Source organism: Hemitrygon akajei, chromosome 9 (assembly GCF_048418815.1).
Source record: "Hemitrygon akajei chromosome 9, sHemAka1.3, whole genome shotgun sequence".
Taxonomy (NCBI): Eukaryota; Metazoa; Chordata; class Chondrichthyes; order Myliobatiformes; family Dasyatidae; genus Hemitrygon; species Hemitrygon akajei.
The window spans coordinates 50866215-50881358 of NC_133132.1; the positions used below are offsets into that span (position 1 = coordinate 50866215).

At 39.4% G+C, this 15144-nt stretch overlaps 1 protein-coding gene across 1 annotated transcript in view; it reads right to left on the minus strand.

Moving 5' to 3' along the window:
- Nucleotides 1-15144, minus strand: part of nphp1 (nephronophthisis 1) — an 83000-nt gene that overhangs the window by 16100 nt on the left and 51756 nt on the right. Inside the window, exons 17-18 of the mRNA XM_073055955.1 lie at nt 11348-11460; nt 9438-9511 (exon numbers count right to left, since the gene is read on the minus strand). Of these exons, the coding sequence (XP_072912056.1) occupies nt 9438-9511; nt 11348-11460 (187 nt within the window). The remainder of the gene's footprint in view (nt 1-9437; nt 9512-11347; nt 11461-15144) is intronic.

Here is a 15144-nt window from a genome sequence, read left to right on the forward strand (position 1 = left end):
GGAAATCCTTCATGAATACTTCACTTCAGTATTACCAGTGAGAAGACCTTGATGATTGTGAGGGCAGTGTAAAATAAGCTGCTGTGCTGAAACATTGTTGTTAGGAACGTTTGAAAAATATTAAGATAGATAAGTCCCTGGGGCTGGACAGGATGTACCCAGGTTCCTATGAGAAGTGAAGGATGAGAGTACTTAGCCCTAGGTGATGATCTTTGCATCCTCACTGGCCATAGGGAGTAATACCAGATGATTACAGGGTGGCAAATTACATTCCTTTTTTAAGAAAAGGGAATAGCAATAACCCAAGGAATTCTAAACCAACAAGTGTTACATCAGCAGTGGGCAAATTATTGGAGAGGATTCTCAGAGGCAGGATTTGTGAGTATTTGGTTAAATATAGTCTGATTAGTGATAGTCAGCATGGCTTTGTGACAGGCAGGTCATGCCTCACGAACCTGACTGAATTCTTTGAGGATGTGACAAAGCACATTGATAAAGGTAAAGAACTGGATGTAGCGTAAATAGATTTAGTAATAGATTTGATAAGGCTCACTATGGTAGGCTTATTCAGAAAGTCAAGAAGCGTAGGATCCAAGGAAACCTGGATACAGAATTGATTCCTCTACAGAAGGCAGAGGGTGGTAGTAGATGAAGTATATTCTGCCTGGAGGTCAGTGTACCAATGGTGCTCCGCATGGATCTGTATTGGCCCATATGGTCCTGACGAAGGGTCTCGGCCCAAAACGTCGACAGCGCTTCTCCCTATAGATGCTGCCTAGCCTGCTGTGTTCTACCAGCATTTTGTGTGTGTTGGTGCTACCCCTGTTCTTTGTGATTATTATGAATGGCTTGCATAAGGAAGTGGAAGAGTGGGTTAGTAGGTTTACAGATGACACAAAGCTTGATGGATTTGTGGATAGTGTGGAGGGTTGTTGTAGTTGCAATGGGAATTGACAGGGTGCAGAGCCAGCCTGGGAAGTGGCAAATGGAGTTCAACCTGGAAAAGAGTGAGGTGATTCATTGTAGAAGGTCAAATTTGAAGGCATGATACAGGGTTAATGCAAAGATTGTCAGCATTGTGGAGTAATAGAGGGATCTTGAGGCCCAAATTCATAGATCTCTCAAAGATGCCGCACAAGTTGATAGGTGTGTTGGCCTTTATTAGTTGGGGACTGAGTTTAAGAGCCTCAAGATAACTTTACAGTTCTATAAAGCCTTGGACACACTTGGAATATGGTGTTCAATTCTGATTGCCTTATTATAGGAAGGATTTGGAAGCTTTGGAGAGGGTGTAGTGGAGATTTACCAGGATGCTGCTGAACGAGAAAGCAGAAAGGTATGAGACGTGAATTAGCTAAGATAGACTGGCAAATGATACTTAAAGGGTTGACGGTGGATATGCAATGGCAAGCATTTAAAGATCGCATGGATGAACTACAACAATTGTTCATCCCAGCTTGGCAAAAGAATAAACCAGGGAAGGTAGTGCAACCGTGGCTGACAAGAGAAATTAGGGATAGTATCAAGTCCAAAGAAGAAACATATAAATTAGCCAGAAAAAGCGGCACACCTGAGGTCTGGGAGAAATTCAGAGTCCAGCAGAGGAGGACAAAGGGCTTAATTAGGAAAGGGAAAAAAGATTATGAGAGAAAGCTGGCAGGAAACATAAAAACTAACTGTAAAAGCTTTTATAGATATGTGAAAAGAAAAAGATTGGTCAAGACAAATGTAGGTCCCTTACAGTCAGAAACAGGTGAATTGATCATAGGGAACAAGACATGGCAGACCAATTGAATAACTACTTTGGTTCTGTCTTCACTAAGGAGGACATAAATAATCTTTCAGAAATAGTAGGGGACCGAGGGTCTAGTGAGATGGAGGAACTGAGGGAAATACATGTTAGTAGGGAAGTGGTGTTAGGTAAAGTGAAGGGATTAAAGGCAGATAAATCTCCAGGGCCAGATGGTCTGCATCCCAGAGTGCTTAAGGAAGTAGCCCAAGAAATAGTGGATGCATTAGTGATAATTTTTCAAAACTCCTTAGATTCTGGATTAGTTCCTGAGGATTGGAGGGTGGCTAACGTAATCCCACTTTTTAAAAAAGGAGGGAGAGAAAAACTGGGGAATTATAGACCGGTTAGTCTGACATCAGTGGTGGGGAAAATGCTAGAGTCGGTTATCAAAGGTGTGATAACAGCACATTTGGAAAGCGGTGAAATCATCGGACAAAGTCAGCATGGATTTGTGAAAGGAAAATCATGTCTGACGAATCTTATAGAATTATAGAATCTTATAGAATTTTTTGAACTAGTAGAGTGGATAGGGGAGAGCCAGTGGATGTGGTATATTTAGATTTTCAAAAGGCTTTTGACAAGGTCCCACACAGGAGATTAGTGTGCAAACTTAAAGCACACGGTATTGGGGGTATGGTATTGATGTGGATAGAGAATTGGTTGGCAGACAGGAAGCAAAGAGTGGGAGTAAACAGGACCTTTTCAGAATGGCAGGTAGTGACAAGTGGGGTACCGCAAGGCTCAGTGTTGGGACCCCAGTTGTTTACAATATATATTAATGAATTAGATGAGGGAATTAAATGCAGCATCTCCAAGTTTGCGGATGACACGAAGCTGGGCGGCAGTGTTAACTGTGAGGAGGATGCTAAGAGGATGCAGGGTGACTTGGATAGGTTAGGTGAGTGGGCAAATTCATGGCAGATGCAATTTAATGTGGATAAATGTGAGGTTATCCACTTTGGTTGCAAGAACAGGAAAACAGATTATTATCTGAATGGTGGCCGATTAGGAAAAGGGGAGGTGCAATGAGACCTGGGTGTCATTGTACACCAGTCATTGAAGGTGGGCATGCAGGTACAGCAGGCGGTGAAAAAGGCAAATGGTATGTTGGCATTTTTAGCAAAAGGATTTGAGTACAGGAGTAGGGAGGTTCTACTGCAGTTGTACAAGGCCTTGGTGAGACCGCACCTAGAGTATTGTGTGCAGTTTTGGTCCCCTAATCTGAGGAAAGACATTCTTGCCATAGAGGGAGTACAAAGAAGGTTCACCAGATTGATTCCTGGGATGGCAGGACTTTCATATGAAGAAAAACTGGATCGACTAGGCTTATACTCACTGGAATTTAGAAGATTGAGGGGGGATCTTATTGAAACGTATAAAATTCTAAAGGGATTGGGCAGGCTAGATGCAGGAAGATTGTTTCCGATGTTGGGGAAGTCCAGAATGAGGGGTCACAGTTTAAGGATAAAGGGGAAGCCTTTTAGGACCGAGATGAGGAAGAACTTCTTCACACAGAGAGTGGTGAATCTGTGGAATTCTGTGCCACAGGAAACAGTTGAGGCCGGTGCATTAGCTATATTTAAGAGGAAGCTAGATATGGCCCTTGTGGCTAAAGGGATCAGGGGGTATGGAGAGAAAGCAGGTACAGGGTTCTGAGTTGGATGATCAGCCATGATTATACTGAATGGTGGTGAAGGCTCAAAGGGCCGAATGGCCTACTCCTGCACCTGTTTTCTATGTTTCTATCTTACAAAGATAGGATGAGCGGGGGGGGACATCACGTGATGACGTAGGATCGAGACGCAGGGACCCAGCTCTCCCGTAAAAAGTTAATAAATTAATGTTTAAATGAAGAAAAGTTAGTCAATACTTTCAAAAAGTTACTTATAAACGACTCCCGACTGTGTCAAGCTATGCCTCAAGGAAGGAAGATGAAGAAAACTAATACCGGGAAGACTACTTAAGTTGGAACAAGAACAAGGCCCACGTCTACCGAGGAACCGCGGTCTCAGGTACATTATATCACCGGCGATACGGAACAGAAGACTGTGGCAACACTGGCCACTTCCAAAGGAAAAAACCATCGTGAACTGCGCAAACGTGAAGGATGGAGCATGCGCAAACGGGAGCAACCAGAACTACAAAGCCCAGCTACCACTGCAACTGAAAGTGATAGCGAATCGGAGGGAGAGTCAAATCTCTCGGAAGGATCAGATGAAGAAAGAGGTAAGAGTCCTTCTAGAAATATAGAAAAGACTTTGAGGCAAATAATGCGTAAATTAGACACATTAAAAGTAATTAAAAATAATCAAAAAATACTCGAAAAAAAAATGACCAAAATGGAGATTATGCTTGATAAAATGACAAAGAGACAGGAAAAAATGGAAAAAAGAATTACGGACTTGGAAACTACAACGGAAGACATGGTTGAAAGAATGGACAAAATGGAAAAGGAAAATACTGCTTGGACATCAGAAAGAAAACAATTTATGGAAAAAATTGATAAGCTTGAAAATCTCAGTAGACGAAATAATATTAAAATTGTTGGACTTAAAGAAGATATAGAAGGAGAAGATCCAATAAATTTTTTTCAAAAATGGATTCCTGAAAAATTGGAAATGGAAAGAGAAACTCCAATTGAGATTGAAAGGGTGCATAGATCTTTAAGGTCAAGACCTCGAGCTGAACAAAACCCACGATCAATTTTGATAAAATGCTTACGATACCAAGACAAAGAAAAGATCCTGAAGGACGCTGCCCAAAGTGCCAAAAATAGAAACGGGCCACTGATGATAGCAGGGAAACCAATTCTTTTTTATCCTGATATAAGTTACAACCTGTTGAAGAGAAAGAAGGAATTTAACCCAGCGAAAAAAGCCTTATGGGAAAAGGGTTATAAATTTACAATGCGTCATCCAGCAACACTGATAATTTTTTTGGAGGAGGAAAAAATTTTTTTTTCCGATTATCGAAAAGCGGAGGAGTTTGTACAAGAACTTCCATCTATTTGCTAATTACACATAGAGGCTTCCAAACGTAATGGATTAAAGATGAAGATAGACCCAAGTAACAGAAGTGATGGACATTTATGGATATTATAGAAGAGAAAAGCAAAATTTTAGAAATACTAAATGAGAATAGTATTTTTTTTCTCTTATACATATACTTTTTTATGTTGCGGGGGGGCTGGGAGGCTGTGGATCGGTTACTGCGGGATTCACGTGTGTAATCATGGCGGTTGCCATGACCCGTACAGCAGAGGGGGGTAATGTTGTGTCTTTTTTCCACAACATTAGTAGGGGGGTATTTTTTTTTTCCTTTATATTTTAATTTTTTTCAATCTTTTTGCCTGGATGATTGGTGGGGACACACATAGCAACATGGAGATTTTTATAAAGATTTCCCAGGATACCACGAAAGTGGAAAGATTAGGTATTATTATAGATTGGAGTAATATAATAAAAAAAATAATGACTAATCTACTAAATTTTTAAAGTTTTAATGTTAATGGGCTTAATGGGCCAGTAAAAAGAAAAAGAATTTTAACATATATTTAAAAAAATGAGAACTCCGTGGAGCATGTGGGGATCTTCCAACATCCAGGCATTCCCTTTTTTTTCCTTTCTTATTTTTTTAATAGGGATGTTGGGGGGAGGGGTTAAGGGGAGGGGGCTGAGTAACACTTTTTTTTCATGCACATTTATTCTGTATCTATTTGAAAACAATAAAAAAAGTTTAAAAAAAAAGATAGGATGAGCGAGCTAAGGCTTTCTCTTTGGAGAGAAGGAGAATAAAAAGTGACAATAGAAGTGTACAAAATGATGAGGCATAAATCGAATGGCTAGCTAGAGACTTTTTCCCCAGAGTGGAAATGGCTAAAACAAGGGGGATAATTTTAATTTGAATGGAAACATATAAGAGGACATCAGAGGTCATTCTTTACACAGAAAGTGGTGGGTGCTTGAATGCCTTGCCAGGGGCTGTGGTAGAGGTAGATACATTAGGGGCATTTAAGAAATTCTTACATAGACACAGGGTTAATTAAAAAAAAATGGAGGGTTATATAGGACAGAAGGATTACCTATATCTTAGCAAACATGAGGAAATCTGCAGATGCTGGAAATTCAAACAACGCACACAAAATGCTGGTGGAATACAGCAGACCAGGCAGCATCTATAAGTCAACATATGGGCCAAAAGGCCTGAACTGTGCTGTAATATTCTATTATCTATGAAAAGGGTTGTGGGCACTTCCCTTGGGATAGAAGTTCGAATACAAAGAGGAGAAACGCAGTATGATATTGCATCTCTAGAGTCAGCAGCAAACCAGAAACCTATAGATGCAAAATTATTCTGTGCCTGGGAGATATCTGTGGCTAGCATAAAGCAATGGATTACCAGAATAAGCAACATCAATTCATTGGTGATTGGTAGGAACTGGAGAGGGAAATTCTCCAACAGCTGAGTGACCAGATTAGAGTTGTCCAAAAGGACGGGGTTTGCTCTCAGGTAGAGAGGACCACAGGTGTATAATTAACTAATGATTTCTGGGTCTGAAGGAGGAGCCAGTGGAAGCACTGGACCCTGTGTTCAGGATAAGGTGGCAACTTTGTGAGCAAAAGTTGGGTTTCAAATTTCAGAGCAGCCATGCTGGATGTCAGATTATGTGTGTGAATTTTATTGATTGAGATGTACTCAGCATATTTAACAGAAATACAAAGGAGTTTAAATTTCTCAATGTCAATGTGAACAGTCTGTTCTGATCAGACTACTAAATTATGAATCAACTGAGTGGGAGAAAGCAAAGTAAAGAAATGGGCATAATACATACAGCTGTATATTCATTCCTTTTACAAAGCAGCAGCGAGAAAGCATATCTAGTAGAGATTAATGAATTGAGAAAAGGAAGTATTTGCTGAATTCATGGTATGACTTCAGGCACTATGCAAAGTTCACAAGAGATCAATTGACATTGAAGTGAACTCCATCAAATGTTCAAGTAAATAAATACAATGTCTCCATTGAATGTCTCAAAGGGAATGCTTGATAATTCCCCAGTAAAAATGCACTTCCTAAATAAAAAAGAGTACCACTACTATATTTAACACATTCCCAAGCACTAGAGAAATGTATCATCAGGAAAAGATTCACAAAGTATTAGATGGAAACAAGCATCAGGAGTGGCTTCCCACAGTTGTAAATATTCATGACAAAAGCAAACTGAATTCTTAAACAGATGTGAGTAAAAGATAAAATTTTTGTCAAATTCCTTCTATGACAGGAAACCAGTGAAGTAGGGAATGAAGTAGTGCTGATTACTTGAAGTATTTATTCCCTTGAAATAAAAAGCATGTTTTTAATTCCAGCCCCCATCACCCCATTATCAATGGGATTTTTTTTAAATGAGCAATTCAAAGGAGAGAAATAAATATAGCTGGACTTTTGTTTAGACTCAAAGTAAACAGAACTAGAACCTCAGAATCTTAATCAGGTTTATTGTCACTGACATACGTTGTGAATTTTTTTTGTTTTCTGGCATTAGTACGGTGCAAACATAATAAATTACTAAAAGTTAATTTTTAAAATTAACAAATAAATAGTGCAAAAGAGAAATAGAGAAGTAGTGTTCATGAACCTTTCAGAAATCTAATAGCATAGGAGAAGAAACTGATGCTAAAATATTGAACGAGAGTCTTCAGGCTTCTGTACTTTATCCCTGTGGTAGAGGGCATGTCCCAGATGGTGAAGGTTCTCAATGATGAATGCCACCTCCTTTTGAAGATGTCCTCAATGGTGGGGAGGCTGTGACCGTGATGGAGCTGGCTTTCAGTACCCTGGCAGATACATCATCAGAACTTGACACCTTGCCAGGTTCACCCTTGAATGATGTTCTGACATCAGCCTCTGAAACATTGATCAGAGTCATCACATACTGTGGATATTCACACAAAAGTTGTTTTATTCTCCCTTTCAAAGCATGCTTAAAAGGCGTTCAGCAAAGTTGCATTTTTACTCTCACAATAGTCCTCTGTAGATTCTACACAGACTTCTTGTCGGGTTCTGGATCACCAATCTTAAATTTCACAGATCTAGCCCTCACCAGAATGTGAATCTCCTAATTTATCCATGGCTTCTGGTTCGGATACATTCAGTATGTTCTCGAAGGCACACACTCATCCACGCAGATCACAATGAAATCGGTGGCAACAGTGGCATTTTCATTCAGATCTGAAGATGAATCACTGAATATGGTGCAGTCTACCAATTCAAAGTAGTCTTGTAGGCGCTCTTCTGCCTTCTGTGACCATACATATCATCATCAGTGGCGCTGCAATCCTCAATCTTAGCCTATATGCTGGGAGCAGAAGTACAGCCAGGTGACTGGACTCGCCAAAATGTAGGTATGGGATGGCATGGTAAGCATTCTTGATGGTAATGTAAAAGTGATCAAGTAAGGTGGCTCCTCTGGTATCAATGATGTGGTAGTTGAAGTCCTCCACGATGATCAAGAAGGCATTAGGGTGTGCTGTATTTTGACTGCTGATCACGGTACTCAGCTCCTCCAGTACCTCTCTGATATTGGCGAGAGCTGGAATGTACACTATAACCAAGATGATGGTGGAGCACTCCCTTGGCAGATAGAACGGACTACACTTGCCAGATATTCCAGGTTGGGGAAGAAGGACTGAGACAGGACTGCCAAATCTGTGCATCATGATGATTTAATCACGAAGCAAACACTTCCACCACTGCCTTTATCTGACACCGTCGTCCAATCCATGCAGTAGAAGGTGAAACCCTTGGCATGTCCTTAATCTGCAATGATGATCTATTTTGTTTTGGCAACAACTTTAGAAAGGGTCAAGATAACTACTAATGATCAAAAGGGTCTTCGACCTGAAATGTTAGTTGCTTCTCCCCCACTCCCCTCCAACAGATGAAACCTGAGCATTTTACAGCATTTTCATTTGTGCACTAAGTGGAAGTCCCTGGGGTCATCAAAATGCAAAACACCACTGGTCTGTTTCTATCCTAATTCTCAAGAGCCTATATAAAAAGGGATGCACTTGAATTTAAAAATTAGTTCAAATATAACTTAATACCTTGCATTTCCAATGCACTACTAATGTATTTAACACATTCCCAAGCATAGGGAAATGGATCACCAGGCTACAGTAAAGCTATGATAGACCAGTACCATTACAGCCTTGGTATTGCTGGACTGGTAGGATTGCCAGACTATTGGATATTAGTCTGACTAATACACCAACACACTTTTAATTCTCTTTTTGAGGAAACAATTTGTACATGGTTAACTTTGCTCTAAACAATGGAAAGACCTCCTGAACAGAGACACTGCAGGTAGGAATAGTTGAATGCATTGAAACCCTAACAGAAGCCCAGAAGAATTTGCTGACAGAAGAACTATGAACTCTGTAATGGTGAAAATAAACTCCTTGGAAGTCGATGAGGACAAGGATAATGCTAGAACATAGTTTAGGGAACCTACCGTATGTAAACTGGAGCATGCAACAATAGGGAATAAGCTGGACTTGAAGTAACAAAAGAATGAATAAATATTCAACTGGTAGCTTGGTAATTTTTTGGCAATAAAAATAGTGCAAAATCTCAACAGAAGACTTACCCTTAAAGCATCTACAATATCAGTTTGCTCCACAAGTTCTGAAAACGTTGCCAACACTGGGTTACAGATGAGGTCTATAATGCAAATAAACAATAAAAATCAATGTCAATATGTGCATTTTATTCTAACATTTCTTTAAATTACACTTTAATCTTAATTTTTAAAAAAACCATTTAACACCTTTTCATTCCACATTCTTAGGCAAAACATTAAGTAGCCCTAGCTTACATTTTTAAACTGATAGCACCTATGGCATTCGTAACCAGCCTGGGGTGGTATGCTACCACAATAATTGAGGGGTTTTCTCAGCCAACCAGGCTCCTCCCTTTCCAGTTGCAGAAAAACCCTGTACTTTGGTAACATCTCACATCTCCTTGTGCAATGCAAATTTAGACAAAGATTAGACAAACTGTCCAGAAATTAGACAAGCTGTCTCAAAATCAGACTTTTGATCTACTGATGAAAGTCACATCATTGTTGCAGTTACTGAGGTAATCAAAACAAATTTATAAAAAAAGCAGTTGGGAGCTATTATTGTGAAGGGAGTATGCATTACATAAAAACTTACTGGGATAATATTGGGTTACGCTACTACTAACTCTAGTACAGCAGAGAAAGCCTGTACAGTTAATATTATGAACAGCTTCAGTACAGTAAATAAAACATTCCTGTGGTTAGCAATTCATGATGGGAGCTGAATGAAGTGGGTTCATTCATGTAAAATTGTTAGCAAGAGAGTGAGCAATATGGTCAAAAGGGAGCATAGTAGTGTACTGGTTAACACAACATTATTACAGTTCGGGGAATTCCAGAGTTGAGAGTTCAATTCTGGCACCATTCCTTAAGGAGAATCAGTAGGTCCTTCTCATGGAATTACAACAATGTTTAAAACAAACTAATATACTGTCATAGAACTGTAATGGTGTCAATGGATTATTATTATTGTTCTACAAGCTTTTTTTGTAGATCTTTGTAACAGAATCAAGGATCAACTTGTGTGCCATACACACTCAATGGCCACTTTGCTAGGTACACCATGTGGCAGCAACTCAAGGCATAAAACATGCCAGCATGGTTAAGAGATTCAGTTATTGCTCAGCCCAAACATCACAATGGGGAAGGAATGTGTTTGATGGTATTTTATTTAGAGATACAGTGTAGAAAAGGCCCTTCCAGCCCTTTGAGTTGTGCTGCCAGCAACCTACCTATTTTAACCCTAGCATATTAGTTTGTTTTAAACATTGTTGTAACTTTGCCACAGATTCTATCCATTGATAAGCTGTGTTTCACCCTAGCATGTCAAATTTCTGAAATAACAGTATGTGGCAGAACTAGTTCTCCCTCAGTAAATTATACTGCAAACAGTGATAAAATACCAACCTAGTGATCAATAGTGTTAAGAAAACTTCCTGATCATGAACACCAACTACGTCTTCTGTATTATCTCTTACTACCACCCACCCCTTCCTCTCAATTGCTCAGGTGCCAGCTTTCTTCCATTAGTTTACTAAATAACTATGATTTAGAAGTTTACATCAGGGATGAATGAGGGCAAGATTAAGCACAACTATCCTTTGTTTACAGAGACATATTTCAGGTGAAGGAGCACTGGGAAATAACCAACAGCAGGGAATCAGGACAATTCTCCATGACCCTAATGCACAGCCACTTGAGCCCATTGTCACACTCATAGTTCTCTATGGGTGAGATTAGCTAACAGCACCAACCAGTGGTTTATCCTAGCATGATACCATTTCAGCCACTCACTCACTGCATAAATTCAATCAGCATCACTGAATCTAACATAAAGTGCTTTTAGAAATACATTTAAGTCCGAGCAATTCCTAGTCTACTAACACAGTAACTTTCAGAATTGGATATAATGGAGGCCTTTGCCTTAGCATTCTCACCAGCACTTTGCATATTAATTCTGTCTTTAAGAAGTGCTTCTGCAAGTAATTGTCGATAAAAGGCCAATAAATGGACGTAGCACTTGGGACCAACCAGTGTTTCTGGAAGCAAGCTGCAAATAAAGGAAGCAATTATTTAATTGGAGCCAGCCACCAAGAACAGAATTTTAATTGTCATGCCATAGCTGTAGGCTAAAGACCTTTACAGCTGCACAATTCAAACAGAAAATCCTAGGAGAGGTGATAGAAGCAAATACAATAGCAATGTTTAAGTAGCATTCAGACAGGCACATGAAGAGGCAGGGAATTGATGGAAAAGTATCTCATACTAGCAGACATGTAGTTTAAAACTGGTATCTTGGTCAGCACAAACATTATGCTAAAGGCTAGGAGATGTGATGTTATGTTGAAGTTGTATAAGACGTTGGTGAGGTCTAATTTGGAGTATTGTCTGCAGTTTTGGTCACCTACCCTCAGGGAAGATGTAAATAAGGTTGAAAGAGTGCAGAGAAAATTTACAAGGATCTTGCCAGGTCTGATAGATCTGAGTTATAAGAAAAAATGAAATAGGTTAGGACTTTATTTCTTGGAACATAGAAGACTGAGAGGACATTTGATAGAGATATACAAAATTATTTGAGGTATAGATAAGGTAAACGCAAGCAGACTTTTTCCATTGAGGTTGGGTGAGACTACAACCAGAGGTCTTGGGTAAGGGTGTAATGTGAGAAGTTTAAGGAGAACTTGAAAGGAAACTTCTTCACTCAGAGGATCATGAAATTGTGGAATGAACTGCCAGGACAAGTAGTACATGCAAGCTCGATTTCAATGTTTCAAAGAAGCTTGGATAGTAGGGGTATGGTGGGCTATAGTCCCAGTGCAGGTCGATTGGAGTAGGCAGCTTAAATGGTTTGGCACAGACTAGATGGGCCAAAGGGCCTGTTTCTGTGCTGTACTGTTCTATGACTCTATGAGGGCCTGTTCTTGTGCCATTCTGTTCCATGTTCTAAACTGCTAGAAACGCTCAGTAGCTCAGGCATCATCTGTGGAAAGACAAACAAACTTAACATTTCAAGTTGAATTGTTTACATGACATTTCTGTTCCGAAAGGTTTTCAGCCTGAAAATGTTAACCCTGTATATTCTTTTGTCATGTCTGGATCTTCCCAGCTCTGGATTAAATCCTATTTGCCATTTTTGTGACAACTGACTAAAAGAGCTAGATTATCCTAAAATATATAGCTTTCCTCCTCAATATCAATCAGAAAAACAGACAGACATACTTTCTTGATCCCGAGGGAAATTGGGTTTCGTTACAGTCGCACCAACCAAGAATAGTGTAGAAATATAGCAATATAAAACCAGAAATAATTAAATAATAAAAAATAAATTATGCCAAGTGGAATTAAGTCCAGGACCAACCTACTGGCTCAGGGTGTCTGACACTCCAAGGGAGTTGTTGTAAAGTTTGATGGCCACAGGCAGGAATGACTTCCTATGACGCTCAGTATTGCATCTCGGTGGAATGAGTCTCTGGTTGAATGTACTCCTGTGCCTAACCAGTACATTATGGAGTGGATGGGAGACATTGTCCAAGATGGCATGCAACTTGGACAGCATCCTCTTTTCAGACACCACTGTCAGAGAGTCCAGTTCCACCCCCACAACATCACTGGCCTTACGAATGAGTTTGTTGATTCTGTTGGTGACTGCTACCCTCAGCCTGCTGCCCCAGCACACAACAAAATCAAGCAGCTGATTTTTACTTCACCTACATACTTCTTTATTATTGTCTCTAAGTCTCAATCACTTAATATATACAAGAGGCAAGGAACCAATTCTGGGGACTTGGAGAATCATATTGCTGACACCTTTCCTGTCACAAAATACTCTGTGAATGATTACCCTTTGACCCCTACTACTAGATTAATTTTTACCATACCTTTTTTGGGCTCATAATTTTTTGATCAGCTTGGTATGTGGGGCCTAATCAAAACCCATGCTGAAATCTATGCAGACTGCATCAAACATGCTGCTCTCATCAATCCTCCTCGTTACTGATTATTTTTAGGATGCAGCCTTCCCTTAACAAATCCATATGGATTGCCCTGACGAATGAACCTTTAAAAATTAAGATTTTTAGGTCCCTTAGAAGTGATTACAATAACTTTCACACAAACAACATTATGCTAACTTGCCAGTAATTTCATCCTTGTCATTGAATATAGACCCAATCTTCATAATGCAACCATTTCATCCCAGGAATCAACCAAGAGATGCTTCCCTTTAACTGCCTCAAATGCAAATACTGAATATCTTCCTTTTACTAAAGAAACAAACTATATGCAACATTCCACAGATAGTTACATCATGTTGTCAGTTGCAGCAAATCTATTTCCCTCTTGTATTCCATTCCTTGCAACTTTCCATTTGCCTTCTTAATTACTAGCTGTATTTCATTACTCCTGTGAATCACGTATGAGGACATCCAGAACACCCATACCACAGTATTTTCTGTTTTACTACACTTCCTACTAGAATGGATAAAGTCAAGTAATGTTTCATCTACTAAATTTTTGTGTACTCTGTTTATTTACATTCCTACGTAAACTATTTGTGTCCTCCCGCAACACTTCATTTCTTCATGCTTACATTCACGAAGGTTGTAGATAGTTGAGGTCCTAACACTAATCACTGTTGCAGATCTGTTAAGGATCTATTCATCCCAACTCAGTATTTTCTGTTAGAAAACCATTCTTTATCCATTCCAAGATATCACCCACCACCTGATGAGCATTTACCATGTGCCATAACGTTTTATATTTCATTTAATGAAAATCCCTTTTAAATACTCAAATACACTAGATCTACTGATTCCACTTCATTTATCCTGCTGACTATATTTTCAAACAACAGCAAGAGGTTTAAGTGGAAATATAAGAGACTGCAGATGCTGTAATGTAGCCTGGCTGGGACCAAAGACAAGACCACAATACTAAACTAGAAGCCTTGCATTTTTATACAAGTTTGTTAAGCATAAATCCCTGACAGAAAACTATTCTGATTTTGTAAATTACAAAGACAGCAGAGAAACAGGGTCTTTTGCTCACCAAGACAACCTAAACCATCAAGCATTCATTTACTCTAATCCTACATTAATCTCATTTTATTTATTTACCCCACATTCTTATCAACTCCCTAGATTCTACCACTCACCTCCAAACTAGGGTCAATTTACAGTGGCCAGTTAACCAACCAACTTGCAAATCTTTGGGATACGGGAGAAAACTAAAATAGAAATCCATGCAATCACAGGGAGAACATGCAAACTCCACAGACAGCAATGAGGTCAGGAACATGCCGGTGTCGACAGTGGATTCCAACTCCTTCCCCAGTAATGAATGTTGGGCTAAGTAGTTCATAGATTTCCTGTCTTCTTCCTTGAATAGAGCTGATACATTTGTAGGCTTCCAATCTGCATTGGAACTTCCTATAATCTAGGAAGCTTTACAAGATCACAATGTATACAGTATTGTAAAGTACTGGAAGTTTTTGCAGCTACTTCTTTTAGTTACCTAGAATGCAGGGGTTGAAGAACTTGACAGTCTTCATTCTAATTAGACTCGTAACTTAGCAATGTTAATAATTGTTCTAAGCTCCTCTCTTTTGTGCCTTTATTTCCAAATATTATTGGGATACTTTTTAGTATCTTCTACTATGAAGACAGATCAAAGCCTGTATCCTGATCATTAATTCCCCAGTCTCACCTTCTACTGTTGCCTTGGTTCCTCACTTCCT